The 11,715-nt window shown below is 36.6% G+C and overlaps 2 protein-coding genes across 3 annotated transcripts in view; both read left to right on the top strand.

Annotated features, from left to right (window-relative positions):
* Positions 1 to 531: 531 nt before the first annotated feature.
* On the top strand, positions 532 to 2,668 carry LOC107730569 (ras-related protein Rab-33A-like). Of its 2 annotated transcripts, XM_016541425.1 has the most exons (3): positions 532 to 583; positions 701 to 1,054; positions 1,982 to 2,668. In XM_016541425.1, exons 2-3 carry the CDS (start codon positions 791 to 793, stop codon positions 2,426 to 2,428), a joined length of 711 nt encoding a protein of 236 aa, XP_016396911.1. In that variant the 5' UTR covers positions 532 to 583; positions 701 to 790; the 3' UTR covers positions 2,429 to 2,668. The 2 variants fall into 2 exon arrangements, with proteins under 2 accessions (XP_016396911.1, XP_016396910.1); XM_016541424.1 differs by having other exon boundaries at positions 546 to 1,054.
* A 2,697-nt stretch (positions 2,669 to 5,365) lies between these two features.
* Positions 5,366 to 11,715, top strand: part of LOC107730584 (selenoprotein T2-like) — an 11,239-nt gene continuing 4,889 nt past the window's right edge. Inside the window, exons 1-5 of the mRNA XM_016541440.1 lie at positions 5,366 to 5,719; positions 6,779 to 6,889; positions 6,982 to 7,108; positions 9,163 to 9,250; positions 9,353 to 9,499. Coding sequence (XP_016396926.1) covers positions 5,535 to 5,719; positions 6,779 to 6,889; positions 6,982 to 7,108; positions 9,163 to 9,250; positions 9,353 to 9,474 — 633 coding nt within the window. The 5' untranslated portion in view covers positions 5,366 to 5,534 and the 3' untranslated portion in view covers positions 9,475 to 9,499. The remainder of the gene's footprint in view (positions 5,720 to 6,778; positions 6,890 to 6,981; positions 7,109 to 9,162; positions 9,251 to 9,352; positions 9,500 to 11,715) is intronic.

The following is an 11,715-nucleotide window of genomic DNA, read 5'->3' as shown; positions in this document are numbered from 1 at the left end:
ACAGTGTGTGTGTGTGTGTGTGTTCACTGCTGTGTGTGTGCGCACTTTGGATGGGTTAAATGCAGAGCACTAATTCCAAGTATGGCCACATGTCACGTCACTTCACTAATAAATATCACAATTGCACAAATTGCACAATATTACTAGACAAACAAAAGGTCATACATTCATTTTGGAATTTGGTGTGTAGTCCTACTTCATTTTAAATACAAGACACCACAATACTTAACTAAGCAATATGCATAGCATAGCATTTGTGTATCCACATAGAAAAAAAAATCACAATATGAATTAAAACATTTCTTATTAACTTCTTCTAAGACCAAGCTATCTAAAACTATTCTATACACATAAGAGTATGTCTATGTAGCTTACTCTTACTGTTTATTATCAATTGTTTAATTTTTTTTACATTTCTTTTGGTGCTTACATTTTTGTGGGTTTTTTTCCTTTCGTATTCCACTGCAATACTAGCAAACAAGTCAACATTAGAGTAAATAAAGACAGAATTTTCATTTTGGGGTGAACTATCCCTTTAAATTTAACCAGTGCAACCATGTTGTCACCATTATTCGATACAAAAGTAAAGTACCATTTATTTTTCATCTATTCTTTTTTAACTAGCCTACTTTTAATTGCGTTAAGAGTTCCGCATCAGTCGGCATACACTTGTCAGTCTGAACTCTCTGCATCTGCAAAGGGAGTGGATCTGCTATCCCTTCCCCCATCACCACCACCATCATCACCGCCGGACCAGTGAACACCAGGCTCGGTACATCATTTCACCGTGATGGCAAATGAATTCCCAGAAAGCAGAGAAGGAACTGCCAACTCACGCCATGCCACCCTCACGTCGTCTCTAGACGTGAGCACGTCTCTAGATCACAGTGTCCAGACGCGGATTTTTAAAATCATTGTCATCGGGGACTCAAATGTGGGCAAGACCTGTTTAGCCTTCCGCTTCACCGGCGGAGCCTTCCCCTGTAAGACTGAAGCCACAATCGGCGTGGATTTCAGGGAGAAAGCCGTGGAGATCGAGGGCGAGAAAATAAAGGTGGGATTTATTGTTGGGGTTGGTCTCGTCACGACCAGGCCGATATCTCGTTGTATCACGGTTGTATTTTGTGTGTTTCAGTGGACGTGTGACAGACAGCAGCATCGCGAGGAAGCTCAATGTTTACATTACGAGTAATCACATGAATTACTCTTTCTGATTGCATGATGCATCACAGGCGTAGTTTCTTTTAAGACAAATCAAAATACGTGTCATAATGTGGACAGTTTAATTTTTACTTGGTCTAAGATGTCCATTACCTGGTCCAAACTGGTTTTCCAAAGCTTATGAACTGTTTAGACCAGCTTAGACGATCTAGAAACGAATAGTCCAATAGTCTTATATTTTAATGTATTAGTATTCATACAACAAAATATAATAGACTGGTGAAAAGAGCATAATATGACATTATATAGATAACACATTATTTATGTGTTTTTATATATATATATATATATATATATATATATATTTATAATCTGTGTGTGAATGTGATTTGAATTCAGTCAGTTGAGTTGATTTAACCCTTTAATATATAATCTGTTAAATCAAAAACAAAAAATATCAATGTTTCTTTATATGTAAGTAAAATTCAAAGCTGTGACACATAGGGTTGCAAAGGGGTGGACAATTTCCGGAAACTTTCCAAAAATCCCTGGAATATCCCCAAAAATCCTGGAAAGTTTCCAAAATTTCTGGAATGTTTCCTAAATTTACTGGAAATTTTCCACCTTTTTGCAACCCTAGTGACACATAGTTATTTGGATTTAACATCACAGCCTGAATTTAAAAATTGCTTTTTAAAGATGTCCAAAGCAGATTTATTTATTGACCTTCTAATCCATTTCTTTCTGATGCATCAGTTTTCTCATTTTAACTTCTCTCCAACATTGAAATGTGTTGTTTGTCTTGTTTCTACATTGACAGGTGCAAGTATGGGACACAGCGGGCCAGGAGCGCTTTCGGAAGAGCATGGTGGAGCACTACTACCGCAATGTGCATGCTGTTGTATTTGTATACGACGTCACAAAAATGGCCTCATTCCAGAACCTAAAGACCTGGATTCAGGAGTGTAACGGGCACGGGGTGTCATCTTCGGTGCCTCGTGTTCTGGTGGGTAACAAATGCGACCTAGTTGACCAGATCCAGGTCCCTTCCAACACTGCCCTCAAGTTTGCAGATGCCCAGAACATGCTACTGTTTGAAACATCAGCCAAAGATCCCAAGGAGAGCCAGAACGTGGACTCCATCTTCATGTGCCTGGCATGTCGTCTAAAAGCCCAAAAATCCCTGATCTACAGAGACGTGGAGAGAGAAGACGGCAGAGTGAGGCTGACACATCAGCCCGACCCTAAGAGTAACTGCCCTTGTTGAGGACCCTAAATTGTGAAATTATTAACATTGATAATTCACAATGCAAGAATGTGCCTGCAACTAATTTTAGTTACTTTATGACAGCTGCTCCATGAACTCTCTTTGTGTGTGTGTGTGTGTGTGTGTGTGTGTGTGATTATCTTTCATGTTCTTTTCTTCAGTTACGCCATCACTAAAAAGGCAAATCCCACAAAACCTGTCAAGAACATGTTCAAGTTGTGTCATCTCAAAATCAAAAGAAAGAAATGAGAAATTACATTTTGCTAACAAAAAAAAAAAAACACTTATGCCTTTTTGCATTGTGACATTATTTTTATGACAATTAAGCACACTTTCCCTATTACTGTAATGCAAAAAATATTAATATATTATGTACTTCCTTTAATTTATGCTGATTTAAATAAAAAATGTATTACAGTAATGAGACTCTAATAACAATCATCAGTTTTAAAAACATACAAAATCATCCATTAAAAGTAAAACATCCAAAACATTATTTTGAGATTTCTCGTGAGGAAACGTGTTGAATTTCCATGAAAAATAATGTCAAGGTGCAAAAAATTTTGATAGCCTTATAATATGTTTCATTTTATTCATCACACTTTACCACTTAAGCACACTTAGGGCACACTTTACCACTTAAGCAATCTTTAAAGGTCTGAAGAAACGTGACATTTGTTGGATTTACAGTCATTTGTTTCCGTCACACATTTGTTTGGATTCATCCATCAGCATACAATCCAAATATTACTTGTGGAATATGGCATAACATCTCCAACATAATTGGCTGATGGTCTTAATGTTTTAGCCGTCAGGAACTGCACATATTGTAGAATCTAAACCTTCCAGTTTTACATGAGTCACAATGATCATTTAAAATGTTTGTATTGCCTCAAAACATAATAATTTGCCACCATTGCAAGTTATTTCTCATAGCCTTGTGGTTACTCACTGCTAAAATATTTTTAAATATTTCTCCCTCACTAACTGCATGGATACATTTGAAACCCGTTCAAATTATGAAACTATATTCTGATGCTTAGCATTAAATAGTGACCCAAATGTTAATGGAATCTGATAAGACTCATAATTCACCACATGCTCATTTCCATGCACCTTGGGAAAGAGTGAAACCGTGTGGGAAGTTTTATGTAGCATCACAGTATTTCACCAGCTTAAGGTGGTTCTTCCAAATGCATAAACAGTTATGTACAAAAGCAAGGTCCAAACAGGCCAGTGATTGTTAGATTTCTATTCAAAAGACCCAGAAAATAATGATTTTAAACTTGACAAAGATATCAGTATGAGTGTTTCTGTGGAAGGGGTTGCTGATAATGTGGAAATGTTGATTATGGATTGTGCGAGTGCAATTTGGTGCCCCTGTGATTGTGATTGTTTTTGTGTAAACCTCTATCCTCTGCTTATTCAGTACTTTTGGTTCTACAGGAGAAGTTGCAGTTTTCTGTGTGGTTTCAAATGCTTTCAGATTCGTAAGAGAATTCTCTGGTTTCAACTGTGTTAGCCTTATATCTGCTGAAGAGATTGAAGCCTTATGATTTGTCTTGTTTTGTGCCCTTGTATGCTGTGTGACATGTTACAGTATGTATGTTTGATTTTGAGCACCAAATTAAATCTCAGATATCCTGAAGCACTGAATCTTTTAATAGCCGAGAAATGCTTTAAAACATTAACTGTTATTGGAGTTCATGTTTTAGAGAAAAACACGCATAGGTGTTTTTCCAATGTACAACACAATGCTGTTAATTAACATATTATGCTGAAAAGAGTTCTAAACTAACCATGATGCATTTGTAAAATCCTATTCAGCGGAAATTATTCATTGATTAATTAAGGACAGTGTCAACAATGCTAATAGACAAAGAGCATGCAACAATAATCCTGCTGTCATAAATAAATATAGAAATTTGCAAAGAATAAAGAGGAGTTAAACAGATTTTTTTTTGAATGTGGAAGGCCTAATTTTTCACTGTACTAAATATAAACCAGTGCAAAAAGAAATAATAAATCTTATGTAGAGTGTTTATGTAATCAGTTTTATGTTCCAATAAATACAGGCTGTAGAATATTAGAATGGTACTCACATTCACAGGCCGTATATTTAAAAGTAAAATTATACTTTATTCAAAAGTGCCATACTCTGATGAAAATGACAAAACATTTCGTATTTATTGCATTTCAGAAGCAATGTTTAAGGTATTTGCATATCTATTGAATAATGTGTTCCAGAAATATTTAAATGTCATATTTTAAAGTTAAACACATAATAATTACATTTGCTGCCTCTAACTGTTAAGTCTTAATATCGAGTACAATATGCTGAAAAATCACAAAAAAACAACAACAACATAATTAACAGATAAATGAATATAGCCTACTCATTCTCTTACTAATTTGTGACCGGTGTTTTGTTTTGCTCTCTCCTCTGCGCTTCCACGTTCGTCACCTCGTTTGCCTACGTCCTACGTCATCCGCTGGACGCCACTCTCTCATGAATGTGTGTACGACAGTTAGCGGAAGCTATAGAGATTAAGTTTTATAAAGTTGTAAATATGTTCGTCTGAAAGAAGAATGTCATATACACCTAGGATGGCTTGAGGGTGAGTAAACCATGGAGTAATTTTCATATTTGGGTAAACTATCCCTTTAAGATCCTTAGCTGAGGCCAAGATGGGCTATAAAAATCACAGTTTTTTGCACAATATGTAATTCATGTGCAGTGTAAAATGTTGTTGTAACTACTGCCTCTTTAAAAATATATTATAAATACTGTCATTCATCTTTTATTTGCAATATGTGTTTGTACTAGACGTCCATTCCTCCCCTGTCATGTACTTTGATGAACACGTGGGGCGCTGGAGCCAAAAACCTGAAATGTGTTGCGGGCACACGTCACCAGTAGATGTCGCTGTTTTCCACGCTCTCCATCATGACTCAGCGTGGGAGACTTTTATTTTGAAACATATTTGGTCACTTTACCCTGTTTCACATGGTTCGTGTTTTAGTTTGGCGGCGGCGGTGGTAACGGCAGCGGGAGCAGGGCTGTGAGTGCAAGAGTGCGGTTCTGTCGCCGTGGACGGGGCCGGAGATGGCGGAGTACAGTCAGGCGGGTATATTAACGGCCCTGCTGCTGTTTACTGCGCTAACCGTGAGGGATATTTATGTGGGCCGCAGCAGCATGACTCAACAGGACCGCGCTGGACCCGATACACACACACAGAGACAGAACAAACACACTTTCTACACGGGTCCGGTTCTCAAGTTCCAGTTCTGGTGAGAAACTCCACAGACCTTGATATTATTCAGTGTTTTTACTGTCTGTTTAAAGCCCACAGGGGATGCTAAGCTAATACGGCTAACGTAGCATGCCTGAATGTGTGAAAAAATATTACGTATTAATATGCACTTAAATAACTATATACTGTATAGTACATTTATTTGCATTATAAATGGAATGAATTGAAATAAATTGGACCATTTTTGTCATGAGATGAATGTCAAAAACCGCCCCCAATTACCCCAATGGACCTTGTTAATGTATTCATAAGACGTCTTTTTGAAAAACATTAATGTTTTATTTATGTACGTACATAATTAACATCATTGCTGCGAAAACTGCTCAGGTTATCTTGCATTCATGTGTCTAATTGAAACGTGTTGAATTGAGCAGATTATTATAAATCTACGTAAAGCTCCTGTGAGATTACATTGCCCTGCAATAACACAACATATCCGAAGACAATAGGAAAGAACGATTTATTTATATTATATATTATATATTAACTTTGACTGAATATTTTACATTTTTTCTTTTCTGAATTAATAAATGTAGAGGTGTGATTTAATGTTATTGATTAACCTTATTTACCAGTTTAATTGACTTATTTGCTCGTTCTACCTGTTGAAGAAGCTGAATTGGTGTTTAAATTTAAATGTAGCCATTAATATGTTAAAGTCTTCTTCCATAATGTGACATCCGAGTGTAATAGATTATTAGAAAATAAAAATGATAAGGTTGCACTTGGTTCTATACATCGGTTGTTCATCGGATGATGAATTTGACCTTACAGGGGTGGGTTTAAGAGGTCTAAATGATTTGAGAAGTCCTGTACACATCAACAGAGAAGTCTGTCCATTTCAACAGACATTTGACATTTTGATTTAACACTCTAAGGTCAAAAAATAATTTAAAAATTTCATGGATATTATATGCTTTTGGAAAATAGGATGAGCTTTCATTTCATACCGACTTGTGTTTGTGGATGTCATATCAATGACCATTTCTAAAATGATTTATCACCATCATTAAGTGTGTGTTTGTTTGTTTTTTAGTATATCCTGAGGGTACAGTAAGGTGTTCCAGGAGTACTCCCGGTCCATCAGCCAGCTGTACCCGGACATCCGAATCGAGGGAGAGAATTACCCTCCCAAACCCATCAACAAGTGAGTGTGTTTTTCCAGATGTTGTGGAATCAGCCCTCTGTTAGATGGTGGTGTAGTCCTAACTTTAACTTGTCATGTGTCTTCGTCTACAGATACATTGGAAATTTCATCTCCTACTTCAAACTGCTTGCCATCGCCTTGATTGTGACTGGACAAAATCCTTTCCAAATGTTTGGTATGAGCACTCCAAGAATATGGTCCTGGGGACAGGAGAATAAGGTAATGTTGTTGAAGTGCTTGGACTTTAACCTGATTTTATAGCGGAGTTTAGGCTGAAGACAAACTTACACTGTGACTGTGTCATAAGCCCTATTCGCACGGGATTAGTATTACCTGGTGACCTCCAGTCATTTGTTATAATTGCGGAGGTTGTTTGTGATCTTAATCCCGTGCGAATCGGCCATGTCTGTAAAAAAATTCCCCCGCAAATGACCTACCATATTTTGCAGAACACCGAGGTCCTGTGATAATATTAGTCCCGTGCGAATCGGCATCTCTGCGATTTGGCGGGTCGCATATCATTTTTCGAGGTTTTTGTTTGCTGTGCGCCTTTTTATCCATCTTCCGCGAAGTATGGAGCTGCGTTGGAGTGTTTGATAGTATTTTGGGTGCTGTCATCATATCGCTACACCATACAATTTGCAGAAAGAGAAAGCTGAAAAGGTTTTGAGGTTAATGTGTTACAAATAAATCAAGCACAAAGCTTGAGATATTATTTTAACCTGGTGAAATGTAAATGACACAGCGCACGAAACTATATTAGTTTCTTTTTTTTAAATCCATCTGGACCATAGAACGGGACTCTCAAAGCCTTGACATCCGGGTATCCGGGAGATAAGTCAGTAAATTCGAGTAAAATCACAGGCTTCGCTTATCCCGTGCGAATGTACCACACAAAATTCAGATGTGGGGGGGTAATTTCAAAATCACACAAGGTCCCCAGATAATACTAATCCTGTGCGAATAGGGCTATAGTTGAACTGACGCAAATCCTGTTTTGAGGAATGAGTAGCATTTCAGAGCCATAACTGCGTCATTGAGTGTGAAGGGCATGCCCGGAATTGCTGGAATCTGTATGATGACGTAGCGATTGTAAACGCGTATTAAAGACGTAAAATCAAAATTGACTTTATTTGCAATTTTAAGGAGACCCTGGTAGTGATGGAACTGAATTAGCATCAGATTTTAACTTTTTTTTTTTGTTGCTTATTGTAGAGCATATGTACTAGGGGTGTAACGGTACACAGACATGACGGTTCGGTACGTACCTCGGTTTTGACGTCACAGTTTGGTATGGTTTTGTTAAAGCAGAGGGAAAAACGAAACTAAATAGCTTTTTATAGGCTACATTAAACAGTGGTTTACTGAACAAATTGCTCTTTCTTTAAATAAATGTAATTATAATTAAAATATTCTTAGGGATAAAAATCTACCTCAGCTTCTGCTTTAAACTAGGGAGCCCTTTTACATTACTATAAGGTTACTAGTAACAACAGAGCCCAAACTTAAATTACTATTAATTTTTAAATATAATCAACACTCAACTTAAGAAATTGTATGCAAACATGTAAATTGCACATAATGCAGTTTTTAAATTAACTTCAAAATGATACAATTTCTATTTGTTGTTTAAATGTAATCATTTACATTACAATCATTTGTCATAACTTGTCTCATAACAGATTTATTTATTAAACGTACATACAAGTAAAATATGAGTATAGATTCAAATATTTTGCGAATTTCCTTCTCTAGACTTCATTTCTCTTGTAAACTAACAAACTGTATGACTTGCCTGAGGTAAATTAATTGCTATGTGACATTTTGTTTACAAGCTGTTTTATTGACGTCTCTCCGCGGTTGAAACTGATTAAGCGAATACGTGAGGAATGAAATGTTTATTTCACGTTAAAACATAGCAGCGAAGAGGAAGGGATGATCGTGCTCAGTGCTGCCCTTTAAACTGAGGCGTTTGTACAGCGATCTGTCGCGCCACATCAAAGAGCGTCAAAACGGCGTTTATTGTTTGAATTTCCTGGACAAATTGAATGATTTGTTCGGGACATATGCATACCGAACCGAAAGACGAATATGTGTGGGTTTGGAAGATGAATTCATGATGTACTCGCTCATTATATACATTTTGCAAATTTTGAACACAGAAAAATTTACATAGTGCAGCTTTAAAAAAAAAAAAAAACTGCATTTTGCCTGCATATTGTTTTTAATAACATGGAAGAAAGTTTCTCACATTTGATGGGTCTGTTTTGCAGATTTTCTCCTGCCTCATGGCATTCTTCATTAGTAACATGTTGGAGACCCATTTCCTCTCGACAGGAGCTTTTGAGGTTTCATTGAATGGTAATGTCATTTGGATGACCACTACACTTAGGAAAAAATTCTTGAAACTATGTGAAGAATATATGTATATCAAAGAACCATCACTGTTCCTTTCTGTTTTAGATGTACCAATTTGGTCCAAGTTGCAATCAGGATATGTGCCCAACATTCAGGAGCTTTTCCAGATCTTGGATAACCACCTTAAGATGAATCAGGTTGACAAGATGAACTTTCCCTCACCGTAGTGCTGTTGTTTTTGCCAAGAGACAGGTGAGTGGTAAAACCTGTACAATGACATCAGCATGTACAAACATAGCAGGTGTTTAACAATAACTTTGTTGTTGTTTTCAGTACAGGTTTGTCCCTAGGCTTAGAGGCTATTTGCAAGTATTAGCTCTGTTGCTAAAATAGTATTTCAATATGTAATTTACACTACTGTTCAAAAGTTTGAGGTCGGTAAGATTTTGAATGTTTTTTTAAAAGAAGTCTATTAGGCTAAACTGCATTAAGTTTATTTAAATTCGCAGTAAAAACTGTAAAATTGTGAAAAAAACAAATATAGAGTTTCTCACTGTTTGCACATAATAACCACTCTCCTACACGGTTTCTTTATTTGTTTTTAACAGCAGAATTAATATTTATCCATTTATGGATAAATACACATATAAACCGCTGTGCCATGCTGCTCATGTTTATCACGCAGTAAAAATGCCCCTCCCCGCGCCCAAAACGGGTTGCGTCATCAGTTTTCGTCGACTAAAACTAGACTAGACTAAAAAGAGTATGAACGTGACTAAAACTAATAAAAACTAAAATGACAGTTTCACACAAAGACTAGGCTAAAACTAAAATTAAAACAGGCCGCCAAAAACAACACTAATAATAAAGTACAGCGTTTTCTTTACTCAAAAAGAAAAAAAACCCCCAGAAAATCTGGTATCTTAACCCACTGCGCTTAATCATAGCCAATACAGCATCGTCTTTTCTAGATTTTGGTCAAATGTAGCCTACTAAACAAAAGAAAAGACATTAAAGTATTTTTTCAAGATATTTAAAAATGTTTGCTGCATTGTTAAACAGCACTACTTGTATAAAATTGCGTTTTGAGAGAAAAAAAAAAGCATAGGCCAAGTCACGTAGACTATAGGCTCACGTCTGCATTTTATGATTACATTCAGAAATAATGTTTACAAACATTATAAACACAGCTAAAGTTGCCTTCTCTCCACAACAAATCCTCTAAAGTTAAGGCGATTTAAAGCGTTTATTCTATATAAATGTCAAGCCAAAAACAAATTAATTCATAGGCGGAGTTTCACTTTTATGCGTGGGGGGGGCACCCACTGGCAGACGAGCCACGAGTACTTTATAATATGTTCTACATTTCATATATTACATATTCTACTTCAAAATACATTTAGAATTAACAATGACTGCTGTATAAAGAGTAAAAAAAAAAAAAACATAACTAATGCAGAAAAGCTGCCTCTTTTTCCGAATTGCGTAGAGGATGTCTTTCTTTCACTATCTCTTCTGATACATTTTCAGTCAAATCGTTCTCTATGTGCAGTAGAGAAAGAGCTGAGAATCTGTCCTGTGTGAAGATCGGTCGGAGCCAGTTTCTTATTCTCCTCATAACTGAGAATCCAACGGGCAGCGCAGTGTGAGTGCAGGCAGCAGTAGTCTGAAACAGTTTGGATATTTGTCCTTCCGTACTCTTTAAATTTCACATCATTACGCCACACTCAAGGCCATCGCTTCAATCGCCTGTCCAATTCAGCCAGCAGTGATCAGTCCACCACATTTTTACAATAGTATCTAGCGGTTTTATTTGAAAAAGAGACGAATTTCAATTATTCAGTTAACTTGCTAAAGCGGGAGAATAACGAAAAGAGAGTCCTCTCATCTATTGCGACAACTTGAGATAGTGCTTAAATGTAATTGAAAATAATTTAGCCCAAAATGTATTTATTCTACCCACTAAAATAACAAGATAATGCAAATAAAATGAGAAAATATGAATTCTTTAATTCTTATATTTTATTCATAGCTCAGACAAAATCATGATTGGCTCTTGTCTGGGGGAGACAGACTCTGCCAATGAATTAATTTAAGGTGAAACTGATGCCTACCTCTCTCATTCGGCACGAAATCCAAATATTTCCATATTCGTGACGTATGTGGATGCTAAAATATTATTTATTATGAAATAGGCTTCGTACTTCACTCGCATCGAACATCATCCTTCGCATATCAGTGAGGCGCTGGTCACGCTGAATGCAACAGATTGTACAAGGGAGCAGTTTTGATTATGTTTCTTTAACTGTATTTTATTTTGATAATCAACAGGCTGCAATGTCGCAAAGATATGTTGTCTGTGTGCGGGTGAGGCGCCTGCGCGATAGCCATACCAGTGCTGGTATACAGATAGAAGCAAGTCAAAACTGTCAAACTTTTGCAAAATAAAGAAAACTACTTTCTGCTGT

The sequence above is a fragment of the Sinocyclocheilus rhinocerous genome, unplaced genomic scaffold (genome assembly GCF_001515625.1).
Source record: "Sinocyclocheilus rhinocerous isolate Xijiao unplaced genomic scaffold, SAMN03320098_v1.1 scaffold818, whole genome shotgun sequence".
NCBI classification, from domain to species: Eukaryota; Metazoa; Chordata; class Actinopteri; order Cypriniformes; family Cyprinidae; genus Sinocyclocheilus; species Sinocyclocheilus rhinocerous.
Note: the sequence above shows the minus strand (reverse complement) of the source record. Positions and strands in the feature narration are given on the sequence as shown.

What these genes read in the sequence shown, in the direction of transcription:
- LOC107730569 (XM_016541425.1), top strand. Translation starts at nt 791, where the DNA reads ATGGCAAATGAATTCCCAGAAAGCAGAGAAGGAACTGCCAACTCACGC. An exon ending in TCGAGGGCGAGAAAATAAAG is followed by an intron (nt 1,055 to 1,981) that starts GTGGGATTTATT and finishes CTACATTGACAG; the next exon opens with GTGCAAGTATGGGACACAGC.